Below are 14,372 nucleotides of genomic sequence, written 5' to 3'. Positions count from 1 at the left end.
TAATTAAACTACGAGCATCACACAATCAAAGATTTTTGTATTTTTTTAATGGGGTAACATCATAAAATGTTACGAAAAATCTCAAAAAATGTACTTTTAGCCTAGTATACAGTTCGACGGGTATTTGCGATATTTTTACCAGCATTATGCTTATAACTCAGTGAAAATGAGACGCACAGCTATAAAGATTTTTTTTTATTGTTTTGTGCAGCTAACGACCCAGACAAACTTTCTATGTGGGTATGGCAATGATTTTCGGAAAATAAATTTTTTGTCAAATTTGACTTTTTTGTAAGGGCTACCATCATCATTTTTTCGAAAAATCGAAAAAATATTTAATACTTCAGATTTGAATGGAACTTGAATTTTTTGAAAATAGATTGAAAAACAAACTAAACGATGTATGGCATTCCATATTCTGACCTCTTTTGGCTTTGTTATACACAAAATACTGATATATCAAGCGTCAAATCGGGTCAGAACGATTTTCGCATTTTTTTGAACATCATAAAATTTTACGAAAAATCTCAAAAAATGTACTTTTTGAGTGTAGTACATAGTTCGACGGGGAATTTAAATACGGACTCAATGACGTATAACATTCCATATGATAATTTTTGGCTTTGTAATGAGGAAAATACTGATATATTAACCATAAAATCAAAATTATGACTTTTGAGTAAAATTCGAAATATTTTTACGAGTATTATGCTTATATCTCTGCCAAAATGAGACGCACAACAAGAAAGAGGATTGTTTTGTGCAGCTAACGACCCCATAAAACTTTCTATCTGGGTATGAAGATGATTTTCGGAAATTAAATTTTTTGTCAAATTTCACTTTTTTGTAAGGGGTACCATCATCATTTTTTCGAAAAATTGAAAAAATATTTGTTTCTTCAGATTTGAACGCCGCTTGAATATTTTGAAAATAGATTAAAATACAAGCTCAACGAGATATAACATTCCATGTTATGATCATTTTTGGCTTTGTAATGAGAAGAATACCGGTGTTTTGGGCGGAAAATCGACCAGTTGAAGAGTTTTGGGAATGTGCATTTCATATGAGCCTGCCAGCTAACCCTGTCTCACTGACAGAGGTGAAAGTCCTTGTAGGTAATTTAGCACCGAAGAACTCCCTGTGAAGACCTTCTGGACAACAGGACCTTGGACTTTTACCGGATCAGGGTTGGCAATTCCTGGTGGTGTTATTCAACAGCGTACTAACTGATGGATACTTCCCGAATGTTTGAAAATCGGCGAATATAATCGTAAACCGATTAGATAAAGCTCCATAGGGAAGCAGTGTGCTATTTGTTAGAATAAAACTTCCACATTTAATAAAAAATGAAACTAAAAATGATTTAAAATTTAAATTTCAATGATGCGTATATTTAGCTTTATCAAAAGTGCATTTGATTGCGAAAATTTCCTCAGAAATTACTGATTTTAGAGAGGGAATATAGAAGGGCTTCTTGCACCGTGGGGTGCTGTCTAGACTGGGCAAAGAAACCCTTGGACAGGACCTCAGTTCTGCTCAGTTACACACATATAGTCCACGTGCCTGACAGCAGCAGCCAGAATCCCGATGACGGCGACGACCTCCTGCCTGTCATCGTCACTTTTGCAACTGTCGCCAAGGAGAAGTCGACCAACTGACACAACAACACTGAGAAAATACCAGTCTTGAAACTGAGTTAAAAATCAGTTGGGATTTAAAATTCATCATCTTAAAGCGGTCAATAAAATATTAAAATAATTGTTTAAAGGCATATTTAAATAAAGTAAACATTTAAGAACTGCATTGCTTAGTGATACTTTTTGCCTTTTCAGTGAACTCAGAACCTCGGTTAATATTAAAAAAAAAATGAAAAAGGCCCTCGCTGTCAGGACTTTCCGAGGCAGAAACGCTCGAGAAGTGACAGGACATCAGCGCTGAGAGCGGTCCTTAGGACTGGTTGTGGCATGCGTGCAAATGCCTTGCCACTTACTTAGTTGCGATCAAGTTGGGCCGAAAACTTTACATTCTGCACTTAAATGTGCGCCGACAATCAAAAGTGAAACAAGTTTTTTGGGGGAGAGTGTAAGTTCATGAATTTGTTGCATGTTCACATGTCCTTATATATAACTACATATATGGAGGAAGGAAGTCCTGCCGTTCCGCCTTTTGGTTTAGTTCAGTTTAAAAACTTTTCACGCAAGCAATAAAAAAAGCGGATCTAAAAGTTGAACTTTGATCGAAAGTTGAATATCCTGAAATAAAGTAGTTTTGACAGAAGTAGAGCTTAGACTTTTCTTGAAATTCTCCAGTCCAAGAAACCTTAGACGGCTTGTGTTTTATTATATTTAAATTTATTAGTTGCTAAAGAGTATTTATTATTTATATCGCCTTAATACCCATTGCTTATAGGGTATTCTTTACACTTCAGTTGGCAAATTCAGTTTGGTTTTCCCTTATTTTTTACCAGCAATTTGCCACATGCTTTGCAGGCAAATTAGCGAGAAGCTTCTTTCGGGCACATTCGGTGTTCCACTTGCTCCACTCGCCCCTCGAGTGAGAAAATATTTGCGAAACAAATTAAAATTTACATTGATACGAAAATAAACCAGCCGGCGAGGGAACAGTCGAAATAAAAAGCTGAGGAAAACGGAAAAACAAACTTCTTGTTGCCGCTGCACTTGATGTTGATGTTTTTGAGTGAAATTACACGGCCATCGCCATTGGCAAACAGAGCGCAACGAGCCAAGAATTTGGGGGGGAAAAGCCAGAAACTGGAATAAAAGTAAATGCAAATGAAAATGCAAACACAAATAAACAATCCGAAGGATGCAGCAGACGTGCAGTAACTTTTGCCCGCCACTGTGGCACGTTTCTCTCGAAATACTTGCGGCATCGTTCGGTCGCTCATTTATTCATTTCAGTTCTTTTCTTTTCTTTACATTTCCGGTTCACTTTTTCCCCTTTTTCAATCAAATTTGGCCAAAAGTGTGCTTAGATATCATCTTGATTGCAATCACACACGCTGGGACAACTGGGCGTATGCTTAATGCCAGCCTTCTCTCAGGGAAACACTCTTAAGATGGTCCGCAGATAAAAAGTTTAATTGAATTTCATGCAAATTGCATTCATGAATTTGTTTTTAATTAGAAAACTTGCCAGATCTCCAGGCTGCCAGACTATGAATATGAATCGGACCACAAAGGCCGAGGGGTACGGCAAAATATTTGCCCATCTAAGTGACTTGCTGCAATTTTACGGATGAAATGCTGAGGATTTATGGTTTCCCCAGTTTGTCACACACAAATTCGACCCCAATTAAAACCGAAATGGACTCCCAAACATTCCTGTAGTATTCCAGCAAAGACAATGAACCAATGACAGATTGTAATTAGATAGAAAGTTGAGCTGTGGTTGTGACATTTTCTCGAGTTCAATTACTGGTCAAAATGTTAAAAGTTGCCTGTAGTCAGTCGATAAACATTGTCCACACACCAGAAAATTTATATGCATACTCCCGTAAACAGATGGATAAATTGGCAAATGCCAGACTCTGAAAACTGAATCAAAAAGTAAACTTTGGAAGGCAAACTTTTTCAACTGCAATCTCCAATTACAAACGGGGGATCAACAAAATGTGCTGGGGCCAGTAGAATTTCGGAATGCCTTCCCCGAAAGCCCATCGGAGAATCGAATTCTCCAAAGCCCCCTTCTGCAATTCTCGCAGCATTTCTCTCTGGTTTAAAAGTAGAGCCACCTACGGAAGTTGGTTCCAGTGGCAGCAGTTGCAGGAGTTAACCAAAAACGGAAATTTATGACCATACAAGATCCGATATACGGTAACAACACAGTTCAGCAGGCAGTGGCAAGAGGGGGAGGTGGGAATTATGGGTGGCTGCTGCATTTCGGATAGCAGAGGCACTTGGAGAAAATACTAAGAAGATGTTTCATTTCCATTCTAGTTTAAAGATCTTTATATTTGGAAATCATTTCTATTATTAAGAGTTTTTAAACTTTCCCTTTCAAATCGTATTTTAATCATTGTTTCACTTTTCTTTAATGGAATAGTTCTTAGTTTTTAGGGATATTTCTTCTCTGTTGTCCTGCAAATTGTGCACACAATTGTCTTGGCATTACGCACAAGTGAAGTGCGTTTTTGGTTTGGGCCATCGTAAATTACGATTGCCAGGGAGTTGGCTCAAGTGCGAACTGTTTGCCGAGTCGGAGGCTACGGGGGCCTCGATAAACCCCGGAGGACACTACACCAGCTGGCCATAAATCGAAGAATTTGAATTATGAAATCTTCCTTTCTGCCGCCCTTGCAAATTGAGTGCCAGGCAATTGAGTTTTCCGAACTGAACCGAATGTAAACAATCGGTTTATTCCGCCTGTCAAGTGCCACGCCCCCGCTGCCATTAGTCAGTGTATGACAATGCATAAATTATGGGAATTATTTATGAAACGCCAGTAGAAACATTTGGCCACAAATAAATGAATAAGGCCGAAAGTTAACCAAAGAAAATCTGAGATCATAAGGAAAGGCGCCGGAAGAGGCAAACTCATGGCGGCAATAATCATAAATTTTGTGGTTAATTAATTTATTGGGATTGAGTGCGGAAGCAGGCCATTTGACTCTTTACTCTGACTCTTGCGGGCATTTGATTAACTAAATATCAACATAAGCAATTGCATACTTAGGTGGGCAGAAAAGAAGTCTGGGTGGGGAAAGTGGGTGAAGCTCATAAATCATTGCAGGCTTCTAGGCGTGACCTTGGCCATCAAGTGGAATAATGAACTCGGAATAAAAGTGAGAGTTTGTTATGTGCTTAAGTTGTAGGTGTGAAATAAGCTTATGTGAGAGATAAACGCGATATGAATTTGTATTTTATTTTAAAAGGAACTGAATTCATGCAAAAATGTAATTTAGCAGATATAACACACAAAATTACATCAATTAGCCGCCCTAAAAACCAAAGTGTATTATATTTCGTATATTTTCTGACAAATTATGCCATACAGTTTAATCAAATTTGCACAACTTGCAGGCTCAGTACCTTTCAGTTCATAGAAACAAGCCTTGGGATTTCAAACTGCAGCATCAAATTTCATGCCACAAAGCTCTGGTTTACATTCGTAATTCTGTGGAATTTTTAATTGTAACGTAAATGTGTGCCCGTGCAGGTTTACCCTGGAAAACTGCATATAAATGTATTCAAATGCAAATTTCCAGCTCTGCTGTATAATTAGAGGAAACACAATTATTTATACACACATGCAGATGCAAGCACACACTGCACTGGCCCTTGCATGCTGATATAATAGTCAAATTCATTAGCCAAAGAAATGCTGTTAAAACCGCACAACCAAAAAAGTGCAGCGAGTGAGAGTTTCTGGCTGAAATGAAAATTCATTCGAATTAGATTCGGAGAGCCGTGAAAGAGCTGGGAAAACCAGGAAAACCTCCAATGAATACCATCGCAAAACGAAAATGATTTCTTAATGCAATTTCTTACACATTCTACAGCTTTTTTTCACCCATTGTTCGGGCTTAAATCTCAATCGCACTTTGGGTCTAAAGAAATTCCGGGTAAAAAAAGCAAAATAGCAGCACATAAAGCATAATAGGGAGGGTGGCCGACTTTCCCCACCGCTTTTCCTGCCATTTTCCATGGGTTTTTCTCCTTTTTTGGGAGTTGCATGCGTATCAGCTAGAGACTTCCGGCGGTGTCTTTGTGAAGCTGATCCCCGGCTCAAGGATTTTTTCGGTAGCTCTGCTGACAGGTTGAAAGCATCATATATAGTGCTTTTCTATGCACTGAGAAAAAAGCTTTAAGGCTTTAGGCTTTTAAGGTACAATATTTCCCAATTTAAATAATTTATTCCACTTTTAACTTTAACTTTCTTCTTTATATTTAAATATTTTTTAACACTTAGTATCCTTTAAGTCTGGATTCGATACTTTCCAGTGCATGTTCTATTTATTTGCTTTTTTGGGCCAAAGAAAAATAAAAGAGAAACGGGCAGCCCTTTACCCTGTTCAGGGCAACTATCATTGGGTGTCATAAATATTTATCAAACCGAAGGTGAGCTGCTTTCCCACTTAAGGTGACCCGAAAACCCGAAAGAGATCCGGTTGAAAGAAAAAGAATTAAATTTAATTTGCATACGTTAAGTGGCAGAGGCAATTAAAGCCACCGAGAAGAAAGGACAAAGGCCTTTTGATTGAGATGTGAAAGGAGCCGCGGCAAGGGACAAAAGAAAAGTGGGTGAAAAGTGGGAAATCATAATTGGCTTCCAAATGCTTGAACTCAATTATGTGCGCACAATTTTTGGGGCCTCGACGACAACGACGGCATTGCTGCCGTTGACAGGCAAATTATGGATTCAAGGCTAATACACACACACACACACACACATATTTCGCCAGTGAAATGGCACTTTCACTTTGGGGAAAGCTCAAGACAATTTGCATAGCGTCCTGCCTGGGGAAAATTACACAACAAGCCGGAGTGAGGCGGAGGTGAAGTCACGACCCCAGCAGACATGATAAATTACTCCAACATAAATTAAAGATAAATCATGGCTGCAGCTTCTTGCACACACACGATTGAAATGCACAAGGAAATTCAGCCAAATGCAAATTAGGACTATGGCAGGGGGTCAGATATAGCAACTACATAGATAGATAGAAACCATATCCAGTCGAGGGGAAAGACAGCGGAAGGCAATCACACTCGGGCGACAGTTGGGCAGGAAGAAGCTTGATGTTTACTTGAAAAGGAAAGTCCAGATTACTATAACTATTACACTAAGAGCTATTTTATCAAGTAAGTACATTTTATCCATTCACTTTTCAATCTTAAATAATAACTTTGAAAATAAATATACTTTTTATATAGACAGCTCTTTGATTTTCCTTCTAGTCCACTTCTCTAAATCTTTCCAGTTATTCAGAAAAATGGAAAAACGTGCAGTCTGCAGTTTAAAAATCTCGTGGAGGAAAAACCAGAGCTCTGACCAGGAGCATGACCACTCCAGGTCAGCTTAGCGTAACCGTGTGCATCGATGTTGATGTGGGGCAGGGCAGGGGAAAACACGATTCGGCAAGAGAGTCACGTAGTAATCGACACATTCCCAAAATTCCACGCCAGTTTATTAAGACCGGATGTCGGTGAGTTGACCATGAAGTGACCTGAACTCGGTTTGTCCCGGGCAATGATAGTAATGTGGTGATATTGCCACTGGTGACAAAGTCAAGAAATCATTCTTTTGCGGTTATAAAAAGTTATTAGCGGATGAGAATACATAATGATGACCCTAACTGTACTTAACATATGTTGTTTGTTTACCTAAATTGTCTAAATTTTCTTCTAATCTCAGAACCTTATAATTAGATTATCAAGTGCGTTGAGAGCGATGTTCACCTAAATTCGCATTCGCTATTTGAGCTTAACCCACTAGGTACCAATTTTGGCTGCAAGAAAAATTAAAAGCCAATATACCTGATTACAGAAAACAAACTTGGGAGCATTTCTTTTGTTTCGGAATATTTAATTTAATATTTAGTATTAATATTGTTAACCACATAAACTTTAACTCACAACTAAAAATATATCATTTCAGTTGTCTTCTAATAATCTCAAAAAATGTTGACACACATGGGTTAATATTCCTTTCTATAATGTCATCCGCCTGTCTGTGGCGCACTATCTCACTTTTGGGCATTAGCCGATCATATGTTTCCCAGATTTTGTCATATTGTTGTGATCACTGCCAAAAACACGAATTAGTTGATGAAAAGCAGTCGAAGCTGCAAGTTGAAATTTTGGCAATATTTGTGCTCTTTTCGTATGACGTCTGAGTGGATGAAATAACAAAGATAACAGACGGGGAAAATAACTGGAGCATATCAACAAGTTCCAGGCTGTCTGAGACGTCAAAAACCGTTCTTTGGATAACAAAGTTATAAACAGGTCTGTTTCTAGATCGGAAATAGTGATTGCAATTGCTAAGCCAACAGACTCAATGGAAACTTTAAAGCCAAGCAATGTGAGTAATAAAAACAAAAAAATAAAGTAAAGAAAGTGAAACCGATGATTTGATACTCTAGCTCTCAAAATAAATAATCAGTTATGTTAGACCTTTAATAAGGATTAAAGAATATGTTGATACAATTAAAATAATTAAAAATTTTGTTAATATATGTATAGAACGAAATTGACTCTGTGCTTATCAGATCAAATATTTAATAAAGTTAGACATAATCCCTTTTAGGGTACATCAATAGCAAACAACATCGAAATAGTTGAGAGCCGCGGAACATAACATCGAAATGGTATTGTGATAGGTCAAATATATTTGCGAAATTCTAATCACGAGATTTTAGTTTTGAACCTTTTGAAAATCTAAAAATATATTTTCCTTATCTCTATTCTCCTAAATAAAATAATTTATATTTTCAGAACGGTCTGAAGTACGATGAGGTGATAATACCAGCACCTTGGGGTCACATCTCAGGTCGCTGGTATGGTAATCGAACTGATAGACCTATTTTGGCAATCCACGGCTGGCTGGACAACCTGGGCACCTTTGATCGACTGATTCCTCTGCTTCCCGACTACATAGGAGTGCTCTGCATTGATCTTCCCGGACACGGTAGATCCTCTCGACTTCCGGCGGGTGTGCACTACAATGTCTACGACTATGTGTTCATCATTCCAAGGGTGATGAAGGAGTTCGGCTGGTCAAGGGTCTCTTTGATGGGTCATTCGCTTGGCGGAGTAATGAGCTTTATGTATGCGGCAATGGCGCCAGACACAGTCGATATGATCATATCACTGGATGTACTGCTGCCCCGCAGGGTCGAGGATCCCAGCAAGCTGACAAAGGACATTGAAGGCTATATGGTGGAGGAGAGACGGCAGGCAGATGGCACAGAGCACGAACCTCCATCCTTCACCATTAGTAAGATGCGTAATGTTCTTGCCAGAAACAGTAACAACTCGGTGCCACAACACCTGGCCGATCACATGCTCCACCGCCAGGTGAAAAAGTCGCAGATGTACCCGGAGAAGGTGTTTTTCTCTAGAGACGGACGTGTAAAGTTCTATCATATATTCGACATTGAAAACGGCCTGGCTGCAGAGATGGCAAGAAGAATTCAGAAGAAACCCTATCTGGTGATTAAGGGAGCCCTGTCACCATTTGTTGGACCTCGATGTGACGAGGCCATGTCCATACTGTCCCAGGATAACCCCCACTTTGAATTCTACGAGGTGAAAGGAGCCAAGCATCATGTCCATCTTCATGCAGCAGAGGATTGTGCCCGCTACATCGTTCCCTTTATCAGGAGTCACAGGCCTTCGAGAAGTAGCAAACTGTAGAACAGCTTCTCAAGACTTATTAGACTTCTTTATTTTTACAATCCAATTAATTATCTCAGTGAGATATAAGTTAGTTATAGGAGAAATTGTGAAACATCTACGTTGGAGTGTTTTGCCTTGGATCACTAGAATATAGGAGACACGAAACTTCTCCACTCCTGATCTTAAAGTCTTCTACAAACCTCTTGAAACATTGAATATATAAAAACCTTTTTGAAATCGAAAAGCTTTGATGCAATAACCTTTGAACAAATCTATCGCGAATTTTGGCAAGCTTCTTAAACATTATCTCGATTACTGATAATGCACATTTTAAACGTTGCTAATCTACACCGACTTCAAAGTTAAACTTAGTTGATGCCCGATTGCTAAAGCTTTCACACCAAAATTTGCAGTCCAAGACCAGTTAAATGGTAATATTTCATTGCCATTATAGCCATTATAGATTAATATAATAATAAAAATGGAGAACCATATATCCATAGCTGAAGTAAGATTATTTTAGATATTAACAACCAAATTCTAATTATTTCCTCCTAAGCAGTACAAAGCACCACCTGCTTCACCGCCAGGTGAACAAATCAAGTCTTAACTCTGACATGTTTTACTTTTCCAGAGACAGGCGTTCCAGATTTTACAACTACTGGGACTTCGAAGCAGAGCTTGGTGCTGAGATGGCTAGGAGTATTGGCAAGAAGCCATACCTCGTGATCAAGGGATCTTTTTCGCCTTATTTAAGCCCTCGAAGTGACGAGGCCATCTCAATTCTTTCAAAGGATAACAACAATTTTGAGTTATATGAAGTGGAGGGCGGCACCCATCACTTTCATTTGGAGTTTCCCAAGGAGTGCGCGAAGTACATCGTTCCCTTTATCCAAAAACATCGTTACTTTGCAGTGTTAACTAAGGAAAGTTGTACCATAAATCAGGAAACTCAGGCCAAGCTGTGAATATATAGCAATAAGTACTGGAATCGGGGGTCACTGCACTCATATCGCCCATTCTCTTATCCATGTTAGAAAGTTAAGATTAAATTCTATATATAAAAACACATTCAAGGCTAAAGATACCCACAGATACAGAAAAATGGTAGATCGCCATAAGAAGTAACCTCTGTGTTCTTTATTTTGGTAATCTTAATGGAAAGATTTTGAAAACTTTTTAAATAAAACGACATTTTGAATGCCATTCACCCAGAACAAATATCAAAAGCTTTTTCGCTCATCAAAAGCTTTATTATTGTTTTGGTTTTCCGACTTGGGCAGAAATCACTCAGCAGCCAAGCCTAAAGCACGTGAATATTAAGAAGTTTGTTTTTTTTTTATATTTAGCTCCTAATTAATGTTCTAAGTACGTTTTTAGAGAGTAACAACAAGTTAGTATTACCAATGGATATCAAATGCAGAATGCAATGCATAATGATTGAAAAGTGGGTAAAAAGACGTGAACATATACGACGTCATTGTGATCTTATCTTCCACTCTTATTAGTTGTTAAAAGCTTTTTTAGATTAACAACTCTTAAGAAACTCTCTTAAAAAGATTATTTAAACGAACTCTTTTCGGTTCGGGCTAGTTACTAAACATAAAACATTTAAGAAAGTAAATTAGTTTGTGAATGGAAGTTAATACGATCGGTCGCATTAACTATTTATAAAGAAATTAACGAACTGTCGAAGATAATAACTAATGTGCTGATAGAAAACCAGTTAAGCCGTGTCATATTTTGAAAGAAATGGGAACATTATCACTAAGTGATGTAAGTAAGCCTTAAGAATAGCGACCTTTGCTCACCAATTAATAAGTTTAATCTCAAAATAATTGACGATTAATTGGTTTAAGGTTAATACAAATTCCAACATTTTCTAGTACGAGACGGTGAAGATCCCAGTGCCTTGGGGATACATTTCGGGTCGTTGGTATGGCAACCGAAAAGAGCGACCCATCCTGGCGATCCACGGCTGGCTGGACAACCTGGGCACCTTCGACCGGCTGATCCCCCTACTCCCCGACTACATAGGAGTACTCTGCATTGATCTGCCTGGACATGGAAGATCTTCGCACCTACCGCCGGGAGTCTACTACTCCGTCTACGATTATGTGTTTATAATTCCGCTTGTGATGAAGGAATACGGATGGTCGAAGGTCTCCCTCATTGGTCACTCCTTAGGAGGAGTCCTGTGCTTCATATTCGCCGCTCTGTCCCCTAACACAGTGGACATGATCGTCTCCCTGGACATATTGCTGCCGCATAGAAATGAAGTAAAGTATATGGCCTTGAGCATAGAAAAGCAACTTTTGGAAGTGGAGCGGCAAAAACTGGGAAATTACACAGAGCCACCCTCCTACACATTCAGTCAGTTGGGAAAGGTTCTGGCAAAGGGAAGCTTAAACTCCGTATCCCCCGACCTGGCCCATCACCTCCTCTACCGTCAGTTGAAAAAGTCGAAGCTATATCCTGAGAGGTACTACTTCGCCAGGGATGGACGAGTCAAGCACTATCACTATATAGACATCGATCAGGGACTTGGCGCCGAAATGGCGAGACGGATCCGCAAGAAACCCTACTTAATTATTAAGGGATCTTTGTCTCCGTCTTTGTCACAACGTTCTGATGAAGCTTTGAGTATTTTGGCAGAAGACAACCCTCACTTCGAGTTATATGAAGTGGAGAATGGCACCCATCATATCCATCTCCATGCCGCTGAGGAGTGCGCCAGTTACATCGTGCCTTTCATCCAACATCATCGACCACCTGCCTTGACCTCCTGGACCCTAAGTGGAAAAGAGGATGGCCCTAGTTTAAAGAAGCCGAAAGGATTCTTTGCGTGGACCAAGAAAAAGCGAAGCAAGTTGTGAAATCTGAAGTGTACGAAGTCCACTCTAGTATTAACCCACTACAGGCATCAAATTACATTTTAATTACAACTACGGAAAGTAACTTACTCCTTCATAATTCTTTCACTTTGAAAGATCTTTAAGTATTACTATCCATGTAAACCTGTTATGATTTTGTTTAAATAAACAAATGTACATAAGTAATTAAAATAAAGAATAATTTAAAAAAGGAAATGTCAATGAAATGTTTTTGACTACCAAAGGTAATTCTGATTTTTCTTATTTACAACTTTTTTAAGAGAAATATAATAAATCTTCTCTCTTTATTAGCCATTTCTGCAGCCACTCTTATAACTCTTCCACAATCTCTTTTTCAGAACCCTAAAACGCAAACCTCGTTGATAATCTGAATCAGTCGTTGAACAGCTGTTACACCTGTAAGGGGGAAAGTTCTAAAATAGCAATTCCGGATTCTTAATCGGAACGTTAGCGTTCCAACCAGATACTCTAGATAATACGCAGAGTGGTGCCACAATTACTGGACCGAGTCTAAACATCAAAGTACAAGGTGCTTTCGATCGGGATGGGAACCTTGTCACTGAGCGATGTGAGTAAGCAAAAGTTTATATATATAAAATCATAAACCATAAAAATGATAAGCAATTGGCATCTACCATTACATTTCATTTGTTTAACTTCACAGTGAAATTCGATTAATTGGCATATCTACGGATTCTTTTAATTGGCATATCTAAAAGGATGTTTTCTGCTGCACTCAATGTCTATAATCACAAAACCAAAATTACTTAAAGCAATCATGAGTTATATAATCTGTAAGTGGAATAACTTCACAATTAGAGCAACTAACTACCATGAAGTGCATCTAACATTATACTCCTCCCTTAGTTTAAGGAGGTTCAGATCCCTGCTCCTTGGGGTCACATTGCAGGACGTTGGTATGGCAATCGACAGGAGCGACCGATCCTTGGAATCCACGGATGGCTGGACAATCTGGGCACCTTCGATCGATTGATTCCTCTACTGCCCGACTATATAGGATTGCTCTGCATAGACCTGCCTGGACATGGAAGATCCTCTAGCATTCAACCGGGTATGCACTATAGCGTCTATGACTACGTGTACGTTATTCCACGAGTGATGAGGGAACTTGGCTGGTCGAAGGTTTCTCTTATGGGTCACTCATTGGGAGGCTTTATGAGCTTCGTTTACACATCACTGGCTGCTCATACTGTGGATATGGTCATATCCTTTGAAATATTACTGCCAAGAACAGTGATTCCTAAAAAAGCAGTGGACGTAGTGGCTCAGAGCATGGAGAGGCATCTGGTGGAAGAGGATCGTCAAGGAGAGAGTAATCCGCAAAAGACGCCCTCTTATACACTATCTGAGATGACAAAGATCATTGTCAAGAGGACCATAAATTCCGTGACGCCTGAGCTGGCTAAGCATCTTCTTCACCGCCAGGTGGTAAAGTCTCCCCTGTCCCCGGACAGATTTTTCTTCTCCGGAGACGGTCGGGTTAAGTTCTACCACCTATCGCAAATGGAACCTGGACTCGCTGTGGAGATGACGAAAATAATCAAAAAGGTTCCCTTCTTGTTAATAAAGGCTTCCAAGTCGTCCTTTGTCGGCGTTCAATGTGAGGTGCCTATATCCATGCTGCGGCAAAATAATCCGCACTTTGAACTCCACGAGGTGGCGGGTACTACCCATCATATCCATCTACTATTCCCTGAGGAGTGCGCCCGTTACGTTGTGCCCTTCATCCAACGTCATCGACCACCTTCTTCTTGGTCATTGGCTGGAAAAGAGCAACCACTCTGTTCTAAGAAGATCCAAAACAGCAAACTGTGAAGTAATTTTGGTATTATTATGAAAATTTTAGATTTAAGGGTATGGAAAAGATGCTCAATCAAGACCATATTTAAGCAAGAAGCTGTCTGCAGCTGATCATGAAATGTGTAAATAAAGCCTGTCTAATGGAGGTTGTTTTTTCTAATTCTCTTTTTGGGGTTATTTCTTAGCTCTCTTAATAAATAGTACCTCTCTCTTATCGGCTCTTTCCTAGCTCTTACAGACATTTTCTCTTTGGTTAGTTTTCTGAAACGATAAAATCAATATTGTGATTTAGTCG

The 14,372-nt window shown here is 39.2% G+C and overlaps 3 protein-coding genes across 5 annotated transcripts; all 3 read left to right on the top strand.

The window, feature by feature from the left end:
* Positions 1–7,994: 7,994 nt before the first annotated feature.
* Positions 7,995–9,856, top strand: LOC108103593 (serine hydrolase-like protein). Its single transcript, XM_017209121.2, has 2 exons — positions 7,995–8,046; positions 8,460–9,856. The coding sequence occupies exons 1-2, from the start codon at positions 8,023–8,025 to the stop codon at positions 9,378–9,380; spliced, it is 945 nt and encodes a 314-aa protein (XP_017064610.1). The 5' UTR covers positions 7,995–8,022; the 3' UTR covers positions 9,381–9,856.
* Positions 9,857–10,637: 781 nt separating this feature from the next.
* On the top strand, positions 10,638–14,222 carry LOC108103611 (probable serine hydrolase). 3 transcript variants are annotated; one of them, XR_001772238.1, is made up of 4 exons: positions 10,646–10,688; positions 12,595–12,824; positions 12,921–13,050; positions 13,124–13,215. XR_001772238.1 is itself a non-coding variant. In XM_017209152.2 (3 exons), the coding sequence occupies exons 2-3, from the start codon at positions 12,801–12,803 to the stop codon at positions 14,090–14,092; spliced, it is 993 nt and encodes a 330-aa protein (XP_017064641.1). In that variant the 5' UTR covers positions 10,638–10,755; positions 12,595–12,800; the 3' UTR covers positions 14,093–14,222. The 3 variants fall into 3 exon arrangements, 2 of the variants coding, with proteins under 2 accessions (XP_017064641.1, XP_017064640.1); XM_017209152.2 differs by lacking the exon at positions 12,921–13,050 and having other exon boundaries at positions 10,638–10,755; positions 13,124–14,222; XM_017209151.2 differs by lacking the exon at positions 12,921–13,050 and having other exon boundaries at positions 13,124–14,222.
* On the top strand, positions 10,749–12,462 carry LOC108103610 (probable serine hydrolase). Its single transcript, XM_017209150.2, has 2 exons — positions 10,749–11,138; positions 11,249–12,462. The coding sequence occupies exons 1-2, from the start codon at positions 11,115–11,117 to the stop codon at positions 12,236–12,238; spliced, it is 1,014 nt and encodes a 337-aa protein (XP_017064639.1). The 5' UTR covers positions 10,749–11,114; the 3' UTR covers positions 12,239–12,462.
* Positions 14,223–14,372: the final 150 nt, after the last annotated feature.

Source organism: Drosophila eugracilis, unplaced genomic scaffold, assembly GCF_018153835.1.
Source record: "Drosophila eugracilis isolate 14026-0451.02 unplaced genomic scaffold, ASM1815383v1 contig_2088, whole genome shotgun sequence".
NCBI classification, from domain to species: Eukaryota; Metazoa; Arthropoda; class Insecta; order Diptera; family Drosophilidae; genus Drosophila; species Drosophila eugracilis.
This window is presented reverse-complemented; position numbering and strand designations above follow the sequence as displayed.

Excerpts from the sequence above, each read along its gene's own strand:
- LOC108103593 (XM_017209121.2), top strand. The coding sequence starts at position 8,023 with ATGGAAACTTTAAAGCCAAGCAAT. Across the intron at positions 8,047-8,459 it reads AAACTTTAAAGCCAAGCAAT|AACGGTCTGAAGTACGATGA; the intron begins GTGAGTAATAAA and ends TTATATTTTCAG.
- LOC108103610 (XM_017209150.2), top strand. The coding sequence starts at position 11,115 with ATGGGAACATTATCACTAAGTGAT. Across the intron at positions 11,139-11,248 it reads GAACATTATCACTAAGTGAT|TACGAGACGGTGAAGATCCC; the intron begins GTAAGTAAGCCT and ends AACATTTTCTAG.
- LOC108103611 (XM_017209152.2), top strand. The coding sequence starts at position 12,801 with ATGGGAACCTTGTCACTGAGCGAT. Across the intron at positions 12,825-13,123 it reads GAACCTTGTCACTGAGCGAT|TTTAAGGAGGTTCAGATCCC; the intron begins GTGAGTAAGCAA and ends CTCCTCCCTTAG.